General features: G+C 44.5%; 1 protein-coding gene across 1 annotated transcript in view; it reads right to left on the bottom strand.

The window, feature by feature from the left end:
- Positions 1-27,266, bottom strand: part of INPP5B (inositol polyphosphate-5-phosphatase B) — a gene marked incomplete at its 5' end in the record, with an annotated part of 47,673 nt that overhangs the window by 6,809 nt on the left and 13,598 nt on the right. Inside the window, 12 exon segments of the mRNA XM_082833294.1 lie at positions 248-483; positions 1,765-1,927; positions 2,834-2,944; positions 4,520-4,655; positions 5,463-5,572; positions 8,282-8,393; positions 9,918-10,105; positions 10,757-10,873; positions 11,205-11,319; positions 12,118-12,219; positions 14,059-14,226; positions 15,843-15,939. Coding sequence (XP_082689420.1) covers positions 248-483; positions 1,765-1,927; positions 2,834-2,944; positions 4,520-4,655; positions 5,463-5,572; positions 8,282-8,393; positions 9,918-10,105; positions 10,757-10,873; positions 11,205-11,319; positions 12,118-12,219; positions 14,059-14,226; positions 15,843-15,939 — 1,655 coding nt within the window.

Genomic DNA, 27,266 nt, shown 5'->3' with positions numbered 1-27,266 from the left:
CTGGGCGAGACCGGCAGAAGAGCCACACCGGAAACTCACAGTCATGAGAAGCAATAAGTTGCTGCAGTTTCAAACCACTGAAAATGTCAGGGAGTCTGTTAAACAGCAGTACACAACTCTACAGTAAGCAAACTCTACAGAGGCTGAAGAATCCTCAGGTCCCTGGGAAGGTGGGCACGCGAGTATCCTGTTTGATTGGCTTGGCTGCTACACAGTTCTGGTTGTTTCCTCGTGGCAGGTAACTCACCAGCTCTCTAATACTTTCTAGCGGCAGGTCCAAGATTGGCTCCTTCATGTAGCACAACGTGTGAATGGGCGATCCAAAACAGCTGGGCAGGTAGTTCCCAGACACAGACAAAAAGTAATCTTTTCCCCTGTCCAAGTGTAAAACCAGAATATCCTCGATTTTGTCTTCACCCGAGTTGAGCTTCGTAGCTGTGGTCTTATTTACAAAGAGCTCCAATTCAATCTCAATGGCAGAATCTGAAAAAAAACGTAAACGGTAACGCTGGTTGGCAGAAGGCCAAGAGTAAAGGGGAGAGAAGACGAGCGAGAAGAGGGTGAGGCATACAGGGTTAGGGGAGAAAATAAGAGGCATCAGCCAACCAACAAGAATTTACATGCTCAGCACTCAAAAGACACGTGAACAAGGAGTTTACGGTCCAAGCGGGAATATGAAAACAGTAAACAAGAACATGAATAGGTAGCTGCTATAAAACTCGTGTTCTGAGTAGCACAGCTCAAGCTAGAAATGATTAATACAATAAGAAGGCGTGGCTCAAAGAGCTTGCCCTGAGCCAGCTCATATGAAGACACCCTATCCAGTAGAAAATACAGCACGTCATCAGACTGTGAACTGTCCACAAGACAGGCTTAACTCCTCTGCCTCACGGCACTACAGAGAGCGCCAAGGAGAAGTTGGGGGCAAGACACGGGTGGTACATCCTAGGGCCAGACATAATTTTTCTGGATGACCACCCTATTACCTTTGCCCACAAGAGCGGACAGTTGGGAGTTGATTATCGTGAGACAGAGGGTGAAAACGGCTCCTTTAACAGCAACACCTGCTTTACAGCACTCCTGTGCCTTCTCTCCCTGCGAAACTGTGGAACATCCACGCGACTGAGAATGCTTTTGAAACTGAACTCATGCTCCTTACTATTTTTTTTTTTTTTTTTTTTTGCTGTACGCGAGCCTCTCACTGTTGTGGCCTCCCCCACTGCGGAGCACAGGCTCCGGACGCGCAGGCTCAGCAGCCACGGCTCACGGGCCCAGCCACTCCGCGGCATGTGGGATCTTCCCGGACCGGGGCACAAACCCGTGTCCCCTGCATCGGCAGGCAGACCCCCAACGACTGCGCCACCAGGGAAGCCCTCCTTACTTTTTTTTTTTTTTTCTTCCTTTGCGGTATGCGGGCCTCTCACTGCTGTGGCCTCTCCCATTGCGGAGCACAGGCTCCGGACGCGCAGGCTCAGCGGCCATGGCTCACGGGCCCAGCCGCTCCGCGGCATGTGGGATCTTCCCGGACCGGGGCACGAACCCGTGTCCCCTGCATCGGCAGGCAGACTCTCAACCACTGCGCCACCAGGGAAGCCCCCTCTTTACTATTTTATATTATGGATGGTTCATCCACAGGGCTTTGAAAAATGTTCAAGCAGACAACAAAACACTCAGACACAAAAAGCTTATTCCAGGAGAATGAGCAAAGATAGGGTAGGGTGTTCCCCAAACCAGCAACCAGGAACCTGGGAACGGAGGCCTTACCTGGCAGGAGGAACCCTCGGCTGGGGTTGGCTCTCAGCCACTGCTTACAGTAAGACTCTTCGTCAGGCTTGTTGATGAATTCAAACTGACACGGTACTTGTCCATTCCGAATGGTAAAGGACTCTATCTGCAGCTGCATGTACTTCACGTTCTGAAAACAGAACTGGGAACAAGCCCAGGACCAGTCAGACCAGTGCCCTCTCCTTGGCAACCTGCCTAGCCACCCCAAATGGGCAATCCTTGCCCTTTCTGGAAAGAAAACAAAGGACCATCTCTTTCAAATCATGTTTCTGCTTTTAAATATTTACCTGGGAGGTCACAGCTACCATGAAAGACCAGTTGTCTGTGTTTAACTCAGAAATCCTAAACTCAAAAAACTCATGTTGTTTTATAAATAATTTCCTAACAGAATCCAAGTTTAAATCTTCTATACGCAAAGACCACATCCAAAACACCCTTCACACATTCCACTCCCAAAATCAACCTCCTCCTTCCAAGTAGCTGGACATCTAGGGCATTAAAAATACCCTCACCGTAAGCCCTCATTTAACTGACTTTTTGGTACAGTGAATTCTGAACGATCTATGCTATGGCACGTCTATGAAACATCTTTAGCCCTAACTTGACTTCTCCCAACGCCCATTACCTTTCCATACTGCTTTCTTTCCCATCAACTCATACGTACCCAAAATTTTGGACTCAATTTAATCTCAAAGCAAAGCATCAGTAGGAAGACAAACCCAGTGCAAGAATACACACTGTCTATACTAAGATCAAATGAAACACAGTTTGGATCCTCTGTGCCTTATTTAACTCGTGGATGGCCCACGTATGGGTATAATATATGAGCCACAAAAGGTCACAGGCTTTTCTGGTTAAGAAGATCAGGAGGTGAACCAACAACCCCTCTCTTGTCAGCTGGCATCATCAGCCTCACTTTATCTAGAAGCAGCCGATCAAGACTACAGTCCAGTAGTCTGACAGGTGCCTCTTGCAATTCTGAGCCCCAGCAGGTGAGATTTACGTTCTGTGAAGAGAAGAGCCTGATGCCTTAGCACGTCCTTCCTACCTCCCGCTTGGAGAGGGACACAGAAGGAATGCTGTCATTTTCCATCTTATCCAGGGAGCGAACAATCTCCTCCAGAGTCTTCCGATAAAGCTCTTCATTTACGACCCTCACCTGGAAGGGAAACAGCAGAGACTGAGTGCTTTGGCTTCTGCCCTTGTCCTCTTTTTCAGTTTAGAGGACATTCACGGCCTTGGGAAATAGCAGTTGATAGCAACACGAAAGTGAATACTAAATAGATTTAATTTAACGAACAAAGAACCCAATTAACAATAGATGTAGAAGGGTGCCCCAGAGGCAAAGCTTCTGGTAAAATCAACTGCTTCCTGATTAGCAGAAAACAGATGCAGGAGTGAAAGCTTGGCTGGCAGTTCTGCTGGGTCTTATGCCCGGGGCAGAAAGACGCCCAGTGCCTGGCTCTGCTAGGCTTGCTGCTGCCGACAGGTCTGCAGTGAGGAGCTTCTCCAGGGCTTGATTTAAAGCAGCATTTCTCAGGCTTTTTTAAACACGTACTCCATCAGCCAAGAAGATTTTGTCAGGCCTTCCCTTCCTTATTTTGAATTATAATTTTTGTCATTTTCCAGTAATAAAACCTTGCCTATAACATTCATTAGGCTTTTTGCAAACCACCCCCACCCTCGTAGATTCTGATGTGCCTCTACCCGCATCCTTGAGAATTGGTAATATAAAGAAACACATAAGTCACTGAAGAAGAGATACAAATGGAGAATACATAAATAAAAAGATGTTCACTGTAAATCAACTATACTTTGATAAAAAAAAGAAAAAATAGATTACAGAAACAGAAAAAAAAAGATGTTCAGCTTCACTAGTAATTAGGGAAGTGTAATCTAAAATAACGGAGTGTCCTTCTCTTTTGGCTCACTGGGTCGGCAGAAATTCAAAAGATTGATAAAACCCAATATCAGCCAGGCTGTGGGAACACTAGCTCATCCAGAGTTGGCAGAACTGTAAAATGGTAAGGGCTGTCGGGAGGATAATTTAGCGGACTCAGATAAATTTAGAATACATTTTTCTTTGAACCACTAATTTCACCTCTAGGAATTTCACTCTACAGAAATATTCACAAGGGTACACAAAGATATATGTGAAGGGTGATCACTATAGCAATGAATACAATAGCAACATTTTGGAAACAACTTAAACGATCAATATATATTGGGGTTGGCCAAAAAGTTCCTTCGGGGTTTTCCATAATATTTTATGAAAACCCCGAAGGAACTTTTGGGCCAACCCCAATATATTACGGTTCATCCATACTATGAAATATTTTGCAGCCCTTAAAAATAATGAGGAGGGAGCTCTCCCTTTACTGACAATGGAAAGATCTCTTAAAACATAGCCAGCAGGGAAAAAGGATGTTCTCAGAACAATATGCATGATATATCTCTTTTACAAAAAGGGAAAAACTTCCTCTACGCTATACATAGAATACTGACACACATTTGCATAGAAAAAGATCTAGAAAGATACAGTCCAAAGAGCAAAGGGGAACCTCCAAGTATGTAGAAACATATAGTAGAAGTCTACAAAACAATTATGAATTAAATTTAAACAGCTTCCTCACACTCAAGGTAGGAGGAGGAGACCAGAAAGACAAAAGTGGTCTCAGCTGTGGGAACCAATTCCCTAGAGGACGATGACCAGAGGCACCAGCTGCCCACCTACCCCGATGTCAAACACTGAGCTGACGGGCTTGTGGTCGCTGGTCTTCAGGGCCATGTGGCTCTGGTAGCTCAGCTGAGTGATGTTCTTCCCTTTCCAGAGGACCCGGTCACACCAGGCGGGAGCACGACACTTGTCGCTGAAACGCAAAGTCCACACTGGGAGCCCTCCCAGGCACAGAAGCACCCTCACCTGGTGAGCTCCCTGGCTCAGCTAGGGGTGACGGGGCAGTCTCCCAGTCCATGCAGCCGGAGATCTGAGAGGGCAGGGGCGATTTGGGCCCACTGAGGGGTAATGTGTATCCTGCGGGTATCACCCCAAACAACTGTGAAAGCTCAGAGCCAAAACGCCATTCAGAATGATTCTCTGCACTCTACTGTCCTATGGGGATCAGGCAAGAGTCACAGCCATCTGAGGGTGAAGGACTCTGTGGTCCTCAAAAGATGGTGGTTAAAACAGGTCGTGAATTCCTGCCTGCGTTCAAATCTTGCTTCTATGCTTGCCTGCCTGGAAGGCTCTTGAATTTTGGGGGTTTCAGTTCCCCGATCTATAAAATGAGGATAGTAAATCATACCTACTTCAATGGGGTGCAAGTAAAGTGTATTGAACAGTGCGTGGCATCCCACAGGCACCAATAAAAATATGAACTACTAGGTAAAGGCCAAGTACAAGCTCAGTTTGCTGCAATCATCACCCTAAGCGTAGCTGGAAGGTAAACGAGTCTCAAGAATTCTTAAGAAGCAAAGACTAAGGCAGTCAACAAGACGACGTGCAGGAAGGCAGGCTGCTTAATGAACAGATACTCAGAGAATGTTTGACCTGAGTACAAAACATGGGGAAGAAGTGATAGGAAACCTATCTTTTTCTTTAGGTCAATGAGGGCAAGTGCTTCCATAACTTTCTGAGTTTCCATCTGCTCAGCCCCCTGAAGCAACCTCTGACCTACCTGGTATCCCAATCGTCAGAGCCAGTGTCATACTTGTAGGTGGGCTGGAACGTGAGCTCACCCTCGTTGAAGCCTTCGAAGACAGCCTTTGCAGCGACCTGAGCTCTCAGCTACACAAAAGTATGGATAGAAAAAAAAAAAAAATCTCAGGATAACTGCTATTTGATGCATTTTCCCCTCTAACCTGCCTTCCTACGTGATAAAAGTGCATTCCCAGGACTTTGATAACACTAAAAAAAAAAAAAAAAAACCACTCAGGATCAAAAGGTCAAACCTTGGGCTTCCCTGGTGGCGCAGTGGTTAAGAATCCACCTGCCAATGCAGCGGACACGGGTTCGAGCCCTGGTCCGGGAAGATCCCACATGCCGCGGAGCAACTAAGCCCGTGCGCCACAACTACTGAAGCCCGAGCGCCTAGAGCCCGTGTTCCGCAACAAGAGAAGCCACCGCAATGAGAAGCCCGTGCGCAGCAACGAAGACCCAATGCAGCAAACGATAAATATAAGTAAAATAAATTTAAAGAAAAAAAAAATGTCAAACCTTGAATTAGCAGAGGAAAGGAAATCAATCTGGAATCCAAACTCTAACCCCAAAGGAAAGGCCCATGAGAAAGCTATTCTGCAAGATCTTGAGTTAATTAACTCCTAGGAAAAGGAGCATGCTAACCATCCCTCCACCTGTTATACAGTTTTTAAGGCTCTTTTATAAAAGTATACCCACATCCGAGGGGCCTGAGTACCACCTTACTGAGATGTCCCTAGGAGGATTAGGTACCAAAGGACATAGAGATTTTTCTCTTCCAGGTATCAACTGTGCTTCATCTGTGTAGCACAGTTGTTCCAATTATACAGAGGAATAGAACTGCATAGAACAAGGTCTGGAAAGAAACAATCCAAAAAGCAAAGGGGAACTTCCATGTATGTAGCAATATATAGTAGAGGTATACCCAAACCATTATGAATTAAGGTTAAATTTAAATAATTTTTAAAGGAGTTTGTCAAATCAGTTATATGAACTGGGGTAAGCTCTGTGCTTTGGTTTCCCCATCTGTAAAATTTGGATTTATAACAGAATCTGCCTCACAGGATTGTTGCAGAGATAAGCTGTCAGCTTAGAACACTGCCTGACACATTACGATAGTAACTAGCACCCTTGTCACTGCAGTGATTCTAAGAGCTCCTTCTCAGCAAGACAGAAACCATAGGTGTTCCTGCCTCCTCCCTGGAGCACCGAGCTCGGCACTGTGTGGACTGGTGAAGAGCTGTCAGCTCCAACTTTGAGACAGAGTCAGCCATCCAGGGGACAGCAGCTGACAAACCCCAAAACGTGAATTCCTAAAAAAAACTATTAAGAAAAAAACAACAGGAAACTTAAAAAATTTAGGTATTAGTGCAAGATGATTCTTAAATGGGTAAATATAGACCGTAAAACCGTCTACAAAGCAGAGAAACACACAGACTGGGTACCATTACTTAAGGAAAGACCAGAAAAGAAGGCAAGAGGAGGGACTTCCCTGGTGGCTCAGTGGTTAAGAATCTGCCTGCCAATGCAGGGGACACGGGTTCGAGCCCTGGTCCGGGAAGATCCCACATGCCGCGGAGCAACTAAGCCCGTGAGCCACAACTACTGAGCCTGCGCTCTAGAGCCCACAAGCCACAACTACTGAAGCCCGTGTGCCACAACTACTGAAACCCATGTGCCACAACTACTGAAGCCCATGCGCCTAGAGCCCATGCTCCGCAACAAGAGAAGCCACCACGATGAGAAGCCCACACACTGCAACGAAGAGTAACCCCCGCTCGCCGCAACTAGAGAAAGTCTGCACACAGCAACCAAGACCCAATGCAGCCATAAATAAATTAATTAATTTTAAAAAAAAAAAGGCAAGAGGAGATGGTATTGAACTACCAGGGAAATGAGAATGCCGCAGTCCAGAAAACAGTGGCAAGAAATAGATAGTTACAGAACAGACTGGGTTAAGGCTGAAATGGGAATTAAAGAGAATAGTTTACTAAGGAAAAGAGTGAGAGAGAAAAATGGATCGATAAAGAGATTATTCCATAAAGAAAGACATAACAGACTCGAGATTTTCTTTTTCCCCCTTCAACTGATCTGCACTGGGGGAAAAATAAAGGAAACAGAAAGATTTAGACTAATGACAATACAAAGAAGATTGAAAGGGAGATACAGGCTAAAAAGAAAAAGGGCTGTAACATTCTGAACAACTCTGACCACTTGAACAGTTTCGAAATCTATTGAGAGCAGTAGCCTGAAGAAGGTCAGAGAGAAACAGATTTCTCTTGTCCTGGGAAATGGCCAGTGCTTTGAGAAAGGAACGCTAACCCAAACAATGGTGGAGGAGAGCACGATACAGAACTGCTTCCTGTCGGAAGTGAAGACAGCCATTCCGAAAAAGAGTGGTCATGCACACTGGACAGACCTGGCGAGGGGCAGGGGGAGCGGGAGGCCCATCCAAACCATCAGTAAATCATCTTAAAAATACCAAGTATCTTCATTATGAGACGCTTGGTTCCCTTTGGGCCCCACCTTGAATGACTGAATGAATGGGCACATCTGCGAGAGAAAGAGAGCAGCTCTTGCCCCGGGGGAGATAAGCCTCAAGGGAACAGCCAGGTGGCAGACAACTGTGGGAGAGGGGAACGCAGATGGAAGGAAGGAAGGAAGGAATGATGGGACACCAGTTCCTCAGGGAAACCTCCCCAGATGAGCAAGAAGAGGCTGGAGTTGGGCAGCCAGGCTTTCCTGTGCCCTCCCGTGGAGGGACGGCTGCCTGAAGAGGGCCTAGGTGGCCATTGGTACCTGGTCATTCGCATACAGGGTTTGAAAGGCCTTCTCTTCGATGAGCTTTTTCACTTTTTCCACATCCAGCTCTTCTATTCTGTAGTTGAGGTCCCCCAGCCACAAGATCACACTGCGAGGACAGAGCACAAAGGTCACAGGGTTTAGGAGGGACTTCACCGGCTCCAGCCGGTGTGCTCCTGACAGAAGGCCCCCCGAGGCTCAGCCGCTGGGGAGCTGGGCGGGGAAGGGACTCGGCTACTCGGGGTCTCTTTTCCTCACACCATCCCATTTAACATCATGTCTAGCATGCTGCTTACTCAATCATCTTGGTCCAAGTTCACTGTACACAGTCTTGAGTTCTCCTTGACTATTTTATTCTTGTACGGCTGGAAAGACAGTCTAATAAGATCTAAAAGCAAGACAATAATTTACCTCTCTCCCGGGAAGAGGCAAAAAAGGTCAAGTATTGGGAGTCCTGTCAGTCACTCAGGGACCCCGGACCAGATGATGCCATGATGCCACCTCTTGCCTCACCCCCCCTCCAGTCCACAAAACACACTCGCATCCTTTGTTTCTGGAGCTGAGGTCCTCTGAAACAAAGCTCAACCCTTCCAGTGGAGTCTGGCTTTAACCACCACCGTATCATTGGTTGGCTCTTTCTGCAGAGTGTGACAGGTATTTTATCACACCTGCTGCTTTGGGAAAATGATGACTAGATGCTCCCAGGTGACATCGCATGTCCCATGAAGACCAATACCGCTTTATTTGAAGCCAAGAACCAGGTCATGAGAGAAACCACGCGGCAGCATACACACACCAAAATGAATGCATCCACAAGCTAAAAGCAGACAAACTGACATGCAAGCTGCAACCTCACAAACTAGGACGCTTCAGGGTCAGCGGAACGGGAGACACAGTCCCTGCTGGGTTCCCTGGAGAAGGGAAGCCATCCTGGCAGCTTTCCAGAACACCAATCAAGACAGGTCTACCACCCCAGCAGGCGGACGAGAGGCTGGGCTCTGTGTACTCCCTGGCAGACACCACAGCCCCAGTGGCTTCTTCCTTGTCATAAAAGAAGGGGCACATGCTCCAAGAGTTACTGTAAAGTCTGAAATTCCAGTATGCCTTGAATCTAGACAGAGAGCAAGTATTGGAGATAAAGGAAATACAGAGAACAGACAAAAATCAGCGCCAGATGCTCCAAGCAGCTGCAACCACGGCTCTGTAAAGTTGAATCAAGAGGCAAAGAAGACTAAGTGAAGACAGAGAAACGCAGCCCAATTCTCAATTACACACGCTTCTGGAGAGAACAGGCAGACAGAATCCTGAAACATACTAAACCTGAGCTTGAGATGCTCACTCTGGGGTGGCTTTCCTCATGACACTGCATTCAGGCAGACCCATGTTAAAAATAAATCTTACACATTTTCCAGGAACAGATGGTGTCTGGGAAAGATTCTAGAGGTCTGCCAGATGGCAGGTTGGGAAACGAAAAATTTCCAAGAGAGGTAATCCCTGTGTAACTGAGAGTTGGCTGGAGCTCCCACTCGGGCAGTGGGAAGCCTCCCCCGGCCCCCTGCCTAATGAAACAGAGAGCCCGCAACTTGGCCCGTGGGGCCCGGTGCACCTTGTCGGGGTGGAAGGCCAGACTCACTCGTGTTTGCTGATGGTGAGAGGGGGGAGGCTTGGGTCAACCTGACGAAACTGCATTCGAGAACAAATGTCTTTGTAGTCTTGGTTCCTCCTCTCATACTCCTCCGTGTGGGCTGCCAGGTGGGAATTGACAACGCAGATGCTGGTGTTGCGAAACTGGAACCGGATTGCCACACCACCTTTGTTACCCTGTGAAAGGAGTCCAAAAAAAAGACCAGTAGTTGTTTAAACACGAGAGGTTGCAAAATGTTTTCTCTTAATTAGTCTGCATCATAATCCTGGGAGGTAAGTAAAGCAGTGTTACAGTCCACATATTACAGGTAGGAAAACACATCCAAGAAGGTAGAACGACTAGCTGGCCAGTGGCAAAGGTGAGTCCACTTTTCAGTAAATCACAGGCAAACCACATGCCTCTCGCTTCCCCATGAGAAGCTAAGCTCTCGCAGCAGAACCTAAAAGGATTTAACAGATTCTAGAAGAAGAGAAAATTGCAAACCTATTATTAGCATTCTTTCTTCCTTTTTCCTTTCTAAGCATTCTTTCTTTTCCTTGGTGACCCAGCATAATGTCATGCATTAAATGGGAGGACCCACTGGAGGCTCTGGTGTGAAGTGAACACGAGGATTTGGCTAGTTGGGCAAATCAGCCAGCAAGTCACTAATATACAAATTCTGAATGGTCTGCTCCATCTAGCCCTGCTCGATCACGAGGGTACAGTTCACCTCGTACCGCCAGCACCCTCCAACTGGGACGTCTGCAGTCACAGTATCACGAGAAGTGGGGTCCAAATCTTAGGGACCAAGGCCCTCCATGTGCCAGATGTACCAACCAGGAACTCACCATCCTCCCCATGATTCCTGTCCCCACCGTCTCAGCTTCCACTTCTGAGATGTACGCTGCATGCTCTTGTTTGACATATAACAGCAGCATAATCCCAACCAGTCGGATGAGCTTTACCTGGAAGAGATACGAGCATTCAAGTCATGGCATTAACTAGGAGTCAAAAGGAAAAGTAGTCCGGAAGCTGGCTGAGAGTATTACGGAGGAGTCCTCCACACCAGGACACAGGGTAATCACCCGAGTGACTCCGTGATAACCTCAACAGCCTACAAGTGCCAAGACCTGCCTCTTTCACACCCAGAGACGCCTCTTCCAGAGGGCCTGGAACTGAAAATCTCAGGATCATTAGGGCTGGCTTTTGATGAAAGTCGCACAAGAAGTGAAAAGTTATCTTAGCATTTCCCTGCATAGCAACAAAAAATTAGAAGGTCCCCGACTCCTCTCTTACCTTTGCATATTTGGCATCTGGATGAAGACCCTCTGATACAGCTTTAAACCACTCTTCCTCCTTTGGGGTATCATGGAAGAAAAAGGCTTCTTTACTCAAATCAAGCTCCTGAAACCTATTAGGAGAAGCAACCAGAGAGTAGAGAAGGGTAACGTGTGAGATGGCACGTTCGCACGTTGGTTTGGGTGTGTAAGGCCTAGCTTTCTAGCTAAACTGCAGGACCCTCAAGAGGGAAGAAGAATAAACACTTAGCGACAAGGGACTAAGTTCCTCAGTCAAGGAACTTACCAGGTGCTTTCACAAGCAGCAGCCCATTTCTTCTTCATAATGAACCTGAAGTAGTTAGAAGAGTCTCCATTTTATATCCGAGATCACTAGCTCGCCCAAGCACCAAGTGGCAAATGGGTTCAAACCTAGGTCTACATAAATTCCAAATTCTAGGCCCTTTCCACTCCTGTACAGGCTTCTTTGCTGTCCCCTCCCCACCAACAGTACCCAGTGCAGTGGTGACAAGACAGCAGGTGTGAAAAAAAAAATGACTGATGGATGGGGCCTTTTTTTTCTTTTAAGCTAACCTTCCTTCCCTGGCAAAAGATATTTTTGCTTTGTGACCAACAAAGTGTTGAATGTCTAAGTAATTAAATTCAGTTCAAGGTGTACCGATCTTAACAGAGGGCTGCACTCAAAATTAAATATTAGCATTCAAATGCCAAGCACATCACTTGAATAGTGCCAGAAATTTGTTTACTGTGAGGAAGCACACTAACAGGGGAACAGCTGTTATTAAGCATATGCTCATTTTTCAATCCCTTCACCTGCTGTGAATTCTCAGTTATAGATCCATGCCCCCATCCCTTCAACCACAGCTACACATTCTGGAAAATGCAAAGGCAACTAGAAGAGAAGCACTCACCCCACACAGTATACATCTGGGGCCTGGATACCATGGCTGAGCCAGGGCTGGAGGCACTCCTTAGGGGACTGTCCATTCACATTGTATGTTCCCACAAAAAACCTGTTGCCAAAGACAATCAATCAGTCACTTGGGAGGACTATGGACATGACGGGGAAAGCACTGGATGCTGATTCTGCTCGGTTTCAGTCTCTCTGGACTGGAATTTGAAGCCTTAAGAAATGTCACATCTATCCTAGACCAGTGCAAATGGCACCAAGGGGTGACGTGCAGTCTGCCGTGAAATTTGTTGCTTTTGCGATAACTTCAAACAGTAGAGGCCCACTCCGAACATTCCTACTTAGCTTTAACAGCCATTAGAGAGCCGTAATCCACAAAATGACTGTTTACTGAGTGTACCAGTGAAATGAAAAAAGGAAAGTACCCTGGTAACTACTTTCCGAAAGAAAGCAACACCAGTGTTCAGACAATTCACTGTTTATATTCCTAGAAGCAACGTTACTTTGTGTTATAGTCCCAATGCAATGATTTACAAAGATCTGGCAGTCATAAAAAGGAACAAAATTGGGTCATTTGTAGAGACGTGGATGGATTTAGGGACTGTCATACAGAGTGAAGTAAGTCAGAAAGAGAAAAACAAATATTGTATATTAACACATATATGTGGAACCTAGAAGAATAGTACAGATGAACCGGTTTGCAGGGCAGAAATAGAGACACAGACGTAGAGAACAAACGTATGGACACCAAGGGGGGAAAGTGGGGGTGGTGGGATGAATTGGGAGAGTGGGATTGACATATATACAGTAATATGTATAAAATAGATAACCAATAAGAACCTGCTGTATAAGAAAATAAAATAAAATTCAAAAATTCAAAACTAACTAAATAATAAAAAGATCTGGCAGAATCCTGCACCCTTTATTCATGTAACTTTCGCTCACCTTGCCTAAAAAGATTACCAAACACTAACTTCCTCTGACTAATTTCAATTCAAATGACTTTCTTCAAAGGCCCCAAAAGGGGCTTCCCTGGTGGCGCAGTGGTTGAGAGTCCGCCTGCCGATGCAGGGGACACAGGTTCGTGCCCTGGTCCGGGAAAATCCCACATGCCACGGGGCGGCTGGGCCCGTGAGCCATGGCCGCTGAGCCTGCGCGTCCGGAGCCTGTGCTCCGCAACGGGAGAGGCCACAACAGTGAGAGGCCCGCGTACTGCAAAAAAAAAAAAAAAAAAAAGGCCCCAAATGACCAAGGGATACACAGAGGGATAAGCAAAAATCAGGATCTCTCTCCTTCTTCTGCACACGTGTATCTCTTTAAATATTTCTGCAACCATTTGCAAGTTGTGTCACTCCCACCACACCTCCTACAGTGCCTGGCCAGAAAAGGCACAGAATAAATGCCTGCTAAGGAAGAGTGAAAGGAATCACTCATTTAGAAAATGATGGGAGGGACTTCCCTGGTGGCGCAGTGGTTAAGAATCCGCCTGCCAATGCAGGGGACACAGGTTCAGTCCCTCGTCTGGGGAGATCCCACATGCCGTGGAGCAACAAAGCCTGTGAGCCACAACTACTGAGCCTGTGCTCTAGAGCACACGAGCCACAACTACCGAGCCTGCGCGCGCTGCAGCTACTGAGCCCACGTGCCGCGACTACCGAAGCCCACGCAGCTAGAGCCCGTGCTCCGCAACATGAGAAGCCACCACAATGAGAAGCATGCGCACCACAATGAAGAGTAGCCCCGGCTCACCGCAACTAGAGAAAGCCTGCACACAGCAATGAAGACCCAACGCAGCCAAAAAAAGAAAAAGAAAAAAAGAAAATGATGGGAGGGACTCTGTACAGGATTTGCTTTCAAATCCAGGGTATGGGGGAATTGCTTAAATTTCAGAGAGGTGAGTGATCATTTTGCTGCGGAAACAGTCTAAGACCCAGTGAGCTACCTGAAGTTCTGGATATAGGTATAATCCTCTTCTTTCTGCATTAGATGTGATTTCACGATTGTATCTCGCAGTCCAAACTTCTGCATGGATAAAATATGAGCCTTGTCTGATACTGTGATAGTGGAGGAGCGAACCATGTCAGTTATATCAGATTTGGACTTATTCTGTCTAGAAAAACAAAAAAATATATTTTTATTAAAAAAAGTTTTTATCATATTGTGATGAGTCCTCCTTGACAAAGTACATGAATATAAAGCTAGAAGTTTCCACACATCAGCATCTGAATTTCAGAAGACTTAAAAGCCTAAAGTAAAACTTATTTCCTAAAACAACACTATTTCTGTGTGGAACAAAGTAAACTTATATGTTGTTGATTGTATAGTACATTGGTCCAGAGATAATAGGTTTGTAGAATCTCAGACCAGAAGGAGACCTGGAAGATAATCTAATCTGATCCCTTCATTTTTCAAATGAGAAAAATGAGACCCAGCATCGTCAATGATTCATGCGGCTGGGTGGCAGCAGAGTGTGAATCAGAACTCGGTTTAAACAGTGCTCTTTCTGGACCCTGGGCCTCACGTAACAAGACTATAGAACTATCTAGATCTTTTGACTTGATAATTCCCCTGAATCTCTAATCCACAGGAATACCTGAAATAAAAAGAAAGGCAATGAAAATTTATATTTTATTATTATTTGTGTAGTTTTCATAGTCATACTAAAAATTATTCAAATGCCAACATTTAAAGTTAAGCAAAATTTGGCATATGTACATAACAGAATCCTAATAAATGCTCAGAAAACTTTTGTTGAAGATTACTTAATGAATTAAGATACATAAAACACTTGAAACAATTTCTGACATTGAATAAATGCCACTAAAGTGCTTAATTTTAGATTGTCACGTACATACTAATTAAAACTATGTAAAATGCATCTATGTATATCAGGAAGGCTCAAAAGTGAATTGAGAATGATAGATTTAGCTACGTTTAAAGTCCAGGGATTGTTCATTACTGTTTAAGTGTGTAATTTAAATATTGACACAAGTAAGTTTTTATCTTGACCAGATGATTCCAGCTATGACCAGTAGGGGGCACTGGAGCACACACTAAATATAACCGCATCAGAAAAAAGAAAGGAGTAACTAAAAAAGGGAAAAAGAAGTATCTTCAGAGTCAGGAAACTCCTAAAAGAATGGGAGGGAGAGGGCTTCCCTGGTGGCGCAGTGGTTGAGTCCGCCTGCCAATGCAGGGGACACGGGTTTGTGCCCCGGTCCGGGAAGATCCCACGTGCCGCGGAGCGGCTGGGCCCGTGAGCCATGGCCGCTGAGCCTGCGTGTCCGGAGCCTGTGCTCCGCAATGGGAGAGGCCACAGCAGTGAGAGGTCTGCGTACCGAAAAAAAAAAAAAAAAAAAAAAGAATGGGAGGGAAATCAAATGTTTCTAATCTACATTTCCGCAGTAGGGTCAGACTGCCAGTTTCAAATCCTAGATCTGCCACTTGCTAGCTCTGGATCTTGGGTGAGTTATATAACATCTCTTCTTCACCTGTTTCCTTAGCTGTGAAACAGAGAAAATAATGGTATCTACCTCTTAAGTTAAAGGAAGGTAATCCATGTAAGTGTATGATGCCTGGCACACATAGGAAATGCTCAATAAAAGCCTAACATTTCCTAGGCCAGTGACTCTGGGACAATGGACATCGTGCACAGCAATGGCCTCAGTTCTACAGCCAGGAAAACCTCAGCCCTAAGAGGCACAAGTGAAGGGAGAGCTGCATTACCTTGGGATCAAGTTTTCTGGTTTATCCTGACCCCAGGAGCTTTGGTCCACAAGCAGACCCTTCCCATCTGGTCTTGACTCATCAAAGAAAGAACCACCTAAGGGGAGGAGGAAGGAATTAAAACATACTTACATATGCTTTACCATATAGACCACAGCTTCTCAAACTGTAGCCTGGGAATGACTGGTGGTTTTCATATTGCTTGAAACCATAGGAAAGGCCTAGGCTGGTGTCTGGATGAAGCTCCCAGAGAGCAGGATAGAGAGGGGAATAAAAAGTATTTCATCCAGATGTCTTTACTACCGAAAACATAACTGTCCCAGCTAGTTTGACCCCCTTTTCTTGGAGACGGAGTGCATTATAGAAGGAACAAAAAGCTAAGAAATCTGCAGACCTAAGTTCTATCACCAGCTCTGCTATTTATTAACCTTTTGACTTTGCGCAAACCATCTAGCCTCTCCTGATCTCAGTAACTTGACCTGTCCTGCCTTCCTCTCAGGCTTATCGTAGGGATTGAATAGTTGACACGAGTAAGCACTTTGAAAGCCACGCAACATATTATAAAATATAACGTAGCGATGTTATTACCATTTATTGCAAGTGAGACTTAAATTCCGAGGAGGAAAAAGGCAAGGGTCAGAGAAGTAAAATTGGGAAGGCCCTAAGTGCTTGCCATTGTCAACGCAGCGCCTTGAAAACCAAGGAGCCCAAGGACCTGCAACAAAGAAATACTTGGGGAAAGTTGTTAAATCAAGACAAACTGGAAAAGGAAAATCAATCTGCCAATTTACTGTTTCTTTGCTCCTTAAAAGCCAGATCCCTTGTCAACAGGGAACAGCATGAAGAGGCCACAGAAAGATGCTGCTTCGATCCACAAGGTACAAGGAGCACCAGGGGCATGAAACATCACTAAGGAATTCTGCTCTGAAGACTATTACTAAACATGGATTTGTCAACCATGCATTCACAAGAACGAGAAAAAACAAACAAAACACTGGAGCTGAAAAAGAAAACACGATCATTTGAAACATGAAAATAGTTACGTTTCAATGCCTCCAATCAATCAACAAGGGCTTTCAATTTTGCTTCCTAAATTGCCTCTCAAATCAATCAATATACTCCTATCCCCAATATCACTATACTAGCCTAGGGTTACCAACAATTCCCTGGAACTAGTTGAGGGAGACCTCAACTAGTCTCCCTGCTTCCTCTTTCACCCCACCCTCTCTAATCCAATCTCTACACTGTGGCCAGAGGAGTTTTTGAAAAAATGACAACATGGCTTAAAACCTTTTAAAAGCTCGCCATTGGATAAATCCAAGCCCCTTAATACGGGTGCCAAGCCTCTTCCCAGTCTGGATCCTGCCCACCTCTCCAGACACATCACTCACCACAGCCCCCTACCTCCTTGAATGCCATACGCCAAGTATACTAAAGTTACTGCAGTTATACAAAGATCCCATCAGAAACCGACTTCCTTCTTCCTCACTCTGCTTTCCGTGGCTAACTCCTACCCATCCTGTGGCCAGGAGTCAGCAAACTTTTTCTGTAAAGGGCCAGAGGGTAAATGTCCTAAGCTTTGCAGGCCACATAGTCTCTGCAACTATTCAACTCTGCCATTATAGTGTAAAAGCAGCTATAAGCATCAGTATGCCAATAAAACTGTATGGTCACAGATGTTTACATATTATATAATTTCCACGTCACGAAATGTTATTCTCTTTTAATTCTTTTCAAACATTTAAAAAATGTAGAAACTATTCTTAGCTCATGGGCTGTACCAAAGCAGGCAGCAGGCTGGATCTGGCCCAGGGGAATGTAGTTAGCCAACCCCTGGTATAGATATATCTTAGAGGCCATTTCTTCTAAGAAGCCTTCTCTGATTCCTCCCAAACTGGTCAGATGCCCTGACACAGATGTTCCCATAGCTCCCTGTACTTCTCCCACAATAGGCTTGATTGCTGTGTGTTGTAACTGTCTCCCCAGTTGGCCAGTAAGCCTACTGAGGACAAGACTATGCCTAATACTAAACCATTTGATATTAAATCTTATATATATTCATCGGTTTACTGCATGCTATTTCTGCTAAAGTATAAGCCCCATGAGGTGGGGACTTTGTCATCTTTATGCTATTTCCCAGGGACCTGGAGCAGCACAGGTGCATAGCAGGTACTCAAGGCGTCAAATGCAAGTGTCAGGAAACTTAAGTTGAAGTCTAGCTCTACTATCATCTTCCTGTGTGACAAGTTACTTCCTTTCTTCGGGTCTTACTTTCTTCATCTATAAAGTAGGGACTTAAAAAATATCTCACAGGGCTTTACAACGTGCAAAGGCAAACTTAGGAATAATGCTTAGGTGTTGTTTCTGCATGTCGGTGCTTTCTGAGGACTCCGTCAGGCCATCTCCTGGGGACAAGTGGTTTGTCCCGTGGACTGGGCTTCCGTCCAGGAGTGGGCAGTGTAGTGACTGGAAAACCACCTTGCTGACCTGCGTCTCGTTGATGCCCCGACCCCGTATCTCTCTCTGGACTCCGTCCAGCAAGAACTAGAACATCTTCATTCATGACTTCATGTAAGGAAATGTTAAGGCATGGTTGGGGGGATTTCCAGCCACAGGGCAGTCTTCTCGGAATCTCTTCCCTCCTGAATCTGGTACGGAAGCTGGCTGTCAGCAGCTCTTTACCAAGTTTATCATCACACAGCCCCACGGTCCCCTCTCCGGCCACAGCTTCCTGCCCTTCCTCCTCTTCTGCTTCCCTACTGCCACGCTGCCCTTTTTCCAACCTCAGACCTGCAGTCCCTTGTCACCCAATCGAAGAGGTGACATCAGGGATTTTTTTTCCTTTCTTCCCATGTTCGGTCATCACGTCCTACAAATCGTCTCTCCTAAATACTTTTATACCTGAACTTCTCTCCTATCCCTACTGCCATGCCTTAGTTTGGGCCCTTAATATTTCTGGAGAGCACACTCAGTGATTTCCCTGCCACCATTCTCACCCCCTCCAGTGCATACTGACAACCTCTAGAAGGAAACACAAATCTGAGCAGGTCTTTCCTGTGTGTAAAATCCCTTAATAACTTCTAACACGTTTGTAGTAAAACCCAAACCTCTAAGTATTACATACAAGGACCTTTATAATCAGCCCCAGACTACCTCTCCAGGCCCATCTTCCACCCCCCACTCAAACCACTCCTCTCTCGCCCCCAATCCAGTCACATCAAAACCATTTATTTTTTTTAAGGGAATTCCCTGGCAGTCCAGTGGTTAGGACTCTGGTTAGGCGCTTTCACTTTCACTGCCGAGGGCACGGTTTCGATCCCTGGTTGGGGAACTAAGATCCCACAAGCCGCGCAGCGACCGGGGCAGGGGGCAACCATTTATCTTTTTAAATGTTGCCTCTTCACCACCACCCCCGCCCCGATGCTGGGCATAGTCTAACCACCCTCAAACCCACCTGCATGTATCAAACTTCAAACTCACCCTTCAAGACTCAGCTCAGGAGTCATCTCCTTCGAAAAGCCCTCTCTGGCCCTCTCCTTCTACTCTTACCCAGTGCTTACTTCTATCAAGGCATTTATCATAATTGTAACCATGCTTATTTAATTTTATTTGGCCGAGCTGCACAGCATGTGGGATCTTAGTTCCCCAACCAGGGATCAGACCCGGCCCCGGCAGTGAGAGCACCGAGTCCTAACCATTGGACCGCCAGGGAATTCCCTGTAACCGTGTTTAACTCTTTTTATCAAGCTTTCCTCTTTAGCTAGACCACAGGCTTCTGGGAGCAGGGGCTAATGTTCTTGTTCTGTGGCCCCTGGCTTACGGCAACATGAAATATAACAGGCAGTCAGTAAACACACACTGAGCAAACAACCTCAGGGCAGCGGTTAAGCTCACAGTCATTTCTGGGTGCTTTCTGATGACCACCTTTCACACCTACAACTGAAACCATTTCTGAGTAAGAGTATACCTAATAGGTCAACCAGAGCGACAACTGCAACCTTGATCTGGATGTACAGAAGTAGAGAGTGTTCCATTTCTCTTGCGAATTCTGTGCATTGCACTGCACATATTACAGAACCCAAATCCCTCTCACATGCCTGGCTAAATAGATAACACTGACCCTGGAGGCTCCTTCCTTCGCCCAGGCAGCACTATAACCTAATACAGACCCACAATCCCTTATCTGAAACCCTTGAAGCCAAGTGTATTTTGGAATTCAAAATTTGGGACATTTTAGAAAGATAATACATAACCTGTACTGTGTTATACAGCACCCCAGCAGTCAGAGGCACATCCAGAAACCAATAACGTTAGGAGTTCCTCAGCGCAACTTATGAGTAGTAACACTTTGTGGGATAAATAAAGCTTATAAATAGTCTCCTGTCAGTTCAAGCAAATCTTACTGCCAAAGTGAGCTTGGGCCAAATTTACCAAAAAAATTTATTTTCCACCTTCAGAGCTTTTAGGACTTCAGAAATGCTGATAAGGAATTAAAGGTGGTAGTTAAGAGTGTGGCCTATATGCATCAGAAAGGATTGAAATATGTGTCTATGTACATATATACCACATGTTTATAAATTTAGACAAATACATATACAGATGGGAAAGTCTGGAAAGTATACACTGAACGTCAACAGTAGTCATTTCTCAGTGATAGGATTGCTTTTTCTTTTTGCTTACAGGTACTTTCAAAGTTAGCTAAAATAAGATGTATTTGTATATATGTATATATAAATGTACTATAATTATATAAAGATATATATGTAATATATATATTATAAAGATATATATATATTATAAACATATATATATATCTCTCTCTCAACATATACAGGCTTTGGAGTCAGACTTAGATTCCATTTCTGGCCCTACTTACTAGCTGTATGACCCTGAACAAGTTATCTCACTTCTCTAAGCTTCTGCTTCCTGAACTGAACAAAGATAACAGTATCCACCTCCTATGGCTGCTGTCTTCTTTTCTATGGTTAATCAAGGCCACCCCTCACTGCATGGCCAAAAGGTCCTCTAGAAGCCGAACCAGACCTGTTGAAGGCCCAGATCTACAAAACAAAGACAGGAGGCATGACCTCCATTTCAATGTTTTATAGCCAGGCCTGCCACTGACTTGGGGTCTGGGCTTTTCCAAAAACATGACATCACACAAGGAGAAAAAGCAAATTCACACCAAAATCCAAGTACACTATTTCTTTTGAGAATTGCCCAAGAGGCAGCAACATTATTTCTTAATTCAATGGCTCCTTCTGTCCCCTCCTCCTGCTCTGCTTCCCCACTGCAGGTCCCCCAGTTATTTACAGGTACTCCCCAAGATCCAGACCAGTGCTACCCGATCGATGATGGAAACGTTCTACAACTGCACTGCCCAAAACAGTAGCCACTAGCTACACTTGAACAGTTAAAACGTGGCAAGAGTGAATGAGAAACTGAATTTTTTATTTACCTAGAGTAAATTTAAATAGCCACACGTGGCTAGAGGCTACAATACTGGCCAGTGCAGCTCTAGATCTTGTTCTTCTCTTCTACAAGAACCATCAGCCATCACACCCAATTCTAAACAGAGCTATCCAGTTGTGCCTGAGTTCAGGCCCTGCACTGTCCACTGGGTACTTCTACAAGATGCTCTGTGCACGGGTGGCTCCCAGGTAAAGCTGTGCTTTGACTTCTGGGCCTGCGCCTGAGCTCCCCCTGCTGTCACCAGCACCATCATCGCCCTGTCGGCCCGGTTTGCCATCCGGCCCTTCGCTCACCCCTCTCCTTAGCTCCCCAGAGCCAGTCAGCCATCCATCTCTTCGTTCTCACAATTGCCTTCCTCCAGGCCATCCTCTCTCCTCACCTGTTACCTCAAGAGCCTCCCAACTAAGAGATCTTCCTGCTTCTCCCTACCCGATTTACCAATTTTGTCTTTGGACTTGGCCAGATTAGACACTGATTTCATCTCTCCCTGCTCTAACACTTTCAGTATTACACCACTACTTGCAGGTGAAGGTCCAAACTGGTTGGACTGACACAAGAGGCCCTTTGCAAACTGGTCCTGCTCTCTCTCGCCATCCACCACCCAAAGACAGCCGATTCTAAACAGACAGGTTCCCCATGCACAGCCCCCTCACTCTGACTTTCTGGCCCTTCTGCTTCGAAGTCCAGCCTCAATTCCTCCACCCTCCATCACCAAGCCCTCCTCAACCACACTAAAGCTCAGCAGTCATTTCTCCGAATTCTGAACGCCTTCCTGTCTGTATGACTTGTCTGGAACTTTAAGGGAAATTAGAGTGTTTTTGGAAAAGCCCTGTGGCTTTGGAATAAAATGACCTAGATATTTCACTGGCTCCATCCATAACCTCATAGGAAACCTCAAGCAAATTACTTAATTTGTTTCATCATTTGTAAAATGAGGATAACACCACTGAACTTACATAGAAGCCGAAAGGATAAACAAATGAAATTCTTTTTTTTTTTTTGCGTTACGTGGGCCTCTCACTGTTGTGGCCTCTCCCGTTGCGGAGCACAGGCTCTGGACGTGCAGGCTCAGTGACCATGGCTCATGGGCCTAGCTGCTCCACGGCATGTGGGATCTTCCCGGACTGGGGCACGAACCCGTGTCCCCTGCAACAGCAGGCGGACTCTCAACCACTGCGCCACCAGGGAAGCCCAAATGAAATTCTTAACGGGTCAAGAGCCATGGACAATGCCTGGTACACAGCACCATATGCAGGAACGGTCAGTTCTCTTCCCTCTGCTCTACTTCTCCTCACCCCCACTGCTTTGATAATAATGACTGCCATTTATCAAGTCCCCTCGAATAGCTAGGCTTGTGCTAAGTTCTTCACGTGTTATTTCTGATTACTGGCCTCCTTTTACAAATAAAGTTATTGAGGCCCAGAGCAGGTAGCACACATGCCCAAGGACACAGAGCCAGGCCAGTAAATGGTGCAGCTGATATTAAAAGCCAGATCAGCTAGACTCCACAGCCTCCCCTTTTGCCAAATAAGCACAACATCTTCAATAAAACTATAAACTCTTAGGGGTAAGTACTATATGGAGAGAAGGATTAAGTCCCTTTGGATAATAAAGCCAGAGTACCACCATGGTCTCCACGGGTTGTGTAAGTGTGTGGCTGTCACTACTAGGTGGAGATCAAGTCCTGCCCTTCCTGAGCATCTACTAGACGGGTCTCGGAGGCGGTGTCCCTGCTTATCTCCTCAGTCACTGGCCTTGGCGTCCCATTTCCAGCACACTAGAAGAACTTGCAAAACCATGTGAGCAGTCTGTTCATATTTTCTATTTCTTCCTGGTTCAGTCTTGGCAGGTTGCGCATTTCTAAGAATTTGTCCATTTCCTCCAGGTTGTCCATTTTATTGGCATAGAGTTGCTTGTAGTAATCTCTCATGATCTTTTGTATTTCTACAGTGTCAGTTGTTACTTCTCTTTTTTCATTTCTAATTCTATTGATTTGAGTCCTCTCCCTTTTCTTGATGAGTCTGGCTAATGGTTTATCAATTTTGTTTATCTTCTCAAAGAACCAGCTTTTAGTTTTATTGATCTTTGCTATCGTTTCCTTCATTTCTTTTTCATGTATTTCTGATCTGATTTTTATTATTTCTTTCCTTCTATTAACTTTGGGGTTTTTTTGTTCTTCTTTCTCTAATTGCTTTAGGTGCAAGGTTAGGTTGTTTATTCGAGATGTTTCCTGTTTCTTAAGGTAGGATTGTATTGCTATAAACTTCCCTCTTAGAACTGCTTTTGCTGCATCCCATAGGTTTTGGGTCGTCATGTCTCCATTGTCATTTGTTTATAGGTATTTTTTGATTTCCTCTTTGATTTCAGACCAATCACAAGCACTGAAATTGAAACTGTGATTAAAAATCTTCCAACAAACAAAAGCCCAGGACCAGATGGCTTCAGAGGCAAATTCTATCAAACATTTAGAGAAGAGCTACCACCTATCCTTCTCAAACTCTTCCAAAATACAGCAGAGAGAGGACCACTCCCAAACTCATTCTACGAGGCCACCATCACCTTGATACCAAAACCAGACAAGGATGTAACAAAGAGAGAAAACTACAGGCCAATACCACTGATGAACATACATGCAAAAATCCTCAACAAAATACTAGCAAACAGAATCCAACAGCACATAAAAGGATCATACACCATGATCAAGTGGGGTTTATTCCAGGAATGCAAGGATTCTTCAATATACGCAAATCAATCAACGTGATACACCATATTAACAAATTGAAGGAGAAAAACCATATGATCAACTCAATAGATGCAGAGAAAACTTTGGACAAAATTCAACACCCATTTATGATAAAAACCTTGCAGAAAGCAGGCATAGAGGGAACTTTCCTCAACATAATAAAGGCCATATATGACAAACCCACAGCCAACATCATCCTCAATGGTGAAAAACTGAAAGCATTTCCACTAAGATCAGGAACAAGACAAGGTTGCCCACTCTCACCACTATTATTCAACATAGTTTTGGAAGTTTTAGCCACAGCAATCAGAGAACAAAAGGAAATAAAAGGAATCCAAATCAGAAAAGAAGAAGTAAAACTGTCACTGCTTGCAGATGACATGATACTATACATACAGAATCCTAAAGATGCTACCAGAAAACTACTAGAGCTAATCAATGAATTTGGTAAAGGAGCAGGATACAAAATTAATGCACAGAAATCTCTGGCATTCCTATACACTAATGATGAAAAATCCGAAAGTGAAATCAAGAAAACACTCCCATTTACCATTGCAACAAAAAGAATAAAATATCTAGGAATAAACCTACCTAAGGAGACAAAAGACCTGTATGCAGAAAATTATAAGACACTGATGAAAGAAATTAAAGATGATACAAATAGATGGAGAGATATACCATGTTCTTGGATTGGAAGAATCAACATTGTGAAAATGACTATACTACCCAAAGCAATCTACAGATTCAATGCAATCCCTATCAAACTACCACTGGCATTTTTCACAGAACTAGAACAAAAAATTTCACAATTTGTATGGAAATACAAAAGACCCCGAATAGCCAAAGCAATCTTGAGAACGAAAAACGGAACTGGAGGAATCAGGTTCCCTGACTTCAGACTATACTACAAAGCTACAGTAGTCAAGACAGTATGGTACTGGCACAAAAACAGAAATATAGATCAATGGAACAGGATAGAAAGCCCAGAGATAAACCCACGCATATATGGTCACCTTATCTTTGATAAAGGAGGCAGGAATGTACAGTGGAGAAAGGACAGTCTCCTCAATAAGTGGTGCTGGGAAAACTGGACAGATACATGTAAAAGTATGAGATTAGATCACTCCCTAACACCATACACAAAAATAAGCTCAAAATGGATTAAAGACCAAAATGTAAGGCCAGAAACTATCAAACTCTTAGAGGAAAACATAGGCAGAACACTCTATGACATAAATCACAGCAAGATCCTTTTTGACCCACCTCCTAGAGAAATGGAAATAAAAACAAAAATAAACAAATGGGACCTAATGAAACTTAAAAGCTTTGCACAGCAAAGGAGACCATAAACAAGACCAAAAGACAACCCTCAGAATGGGAGAAAATATTTGCAAATGAAGCAACTGACAAAGGATTAATCTCCAAGATTTATAAGCAGCTCATGCAGCTCCATAACAAAAAAACAAACAACCCAATCCAAAAATGGGCAGAAGACCTAAATAGACATTTCTCCAAAGAAGATATACAGACTGCCAACAAACGCATGAAAGAATGCTCAACATCATTAATCATTAGAGAAATGCAAATCAAAACTACAATGAGATATCATCTCACACCAGTCAGAATGGCCATCATCAAAAAATCTAGAAACAATAAATGCTGGAGAGGGTGTGGAGAAAAGGGAACACTCTTGCACTGCTGGTGGGAATGTGAATTGGTACAGCCACTATGGAGAACAGTATGGAGGTTCCTTAAAAAACTACAAATAGAACTACCATACAACCCAGCAATCCCACTACTGGGCATATACCCTGAGAAAACCATAATTCAAAAAGAGTCATGTACCAAAATGTTCATTGCAGCTCTATTTACAATAGCCTGGAGATGGAAACAACCTAAGTGTCCATCATCGGATGGATGGATAAAGAAGATGTGGCACATATATACAATGGAATACTACTCAGCCATAAGAAGAAACGAAATTGAGCTATTTGTAATGAGGTGTATAGACCTAGAGTCTGTCATACAGAGTGAAGTAAGTCAGAAAGAGAAAGACAAATACCGTATGCTAACACATATATATGGAATTTAAGAAAAAAAAATGTCATGAAGAACCTAGGGGTAAGACAGGAATAAAGACACAGACCTACTAGAGAACAGACTTGAGGATATGGGGAGCAGGAAGGGTAAGCTGTGACAAAGCGAGAGAGAGGCATGGACATATATACACTACCAAACGTAAAATAGATAGCTAGTGGGAAGCAGCCACATAGCACAGGGAGATCAGCTAGGTGCTTTGTGACCGCCTGGAGGGGTGGGATAGGGAGGGTGAGAGGGAGGGAGATGCAAAAAGGAAGAGATATGGGAACATATGTATATGTATAACTGATTCACTTTGTTATGAAGCAGAAACTAACACACCATTGTAAAGCAATTATACCCCAATAAAGATGTAAAGAAAAAAAAACAACCATGTGAGCAAATCAGCCAGCAGTTCAAACGAGCAGGATTAATGCTTCTCAATGCTGTGTACACACCACCAGGGGGCCGTCCTATGGCCTCTCCAAGACAGGGCAACACATACCAGTAAGAGATTCATTCACTTTACAAGGAGATAAACAGATCCCGATTCAGCTACCCAGAATCCAAGTCAGGCTGCGTTAATGATAACAATGATAGTAATATTACCATGAATAATATTAATAGCAAATACTTAAGGCTTACGGCATGCCGGGCATGGTTTTAACCTCTGTACATGTATTTAATCTTCACAACTCCTCCATGAGGTATGTGGCATTATTATCACCACTTTACAGACTGAGATAAACACAGAGAGGTTAAGTAACCTGCCCAAGAACAAACAGCTAATAAATGGTACAGCCAGGATTCAAACCCAGGGAATCTGGGTGAAGAGTCTGTGCTCTTAATCAAAAACTATATTAACTATCAGAAAAATGTGGGGTTCAGAAAGCATTTCTGGCAGAGGAAATAATTTCAGCACAAAGAGACAGCATTATGATGTGCTCAGAAATAAGTAACAAAAAGCAGTATAAATAAGTAGAAATGAAAAGTTTTGTTTGAGGAGCATCAGGGGATACAAAAGAAGAGTGCTGGGGTTAGGGCTCAAGCATCAGATTCAAACAGACGACCTGAGTTCTATTCTGTCACGGACCTGGTGAGTGATCACAAGCATGTCACCTACTCTCACC

Source organism: Leucopleurus acutus, assembly GCF_964270905.1.
Source record: "Leucopleurus acutus genome assembly, chromosome: 2".
Classification (NCBI taxonomy): Eukaryota; Metazoa; Chordata; class Mammalia; order Artiodactyla; family Delphinidae; genus Leucopleurus; species Leucopleurus acutus.
This window is presented reverse-complemented; position numbering and strand designations above follow the sequence as displayed.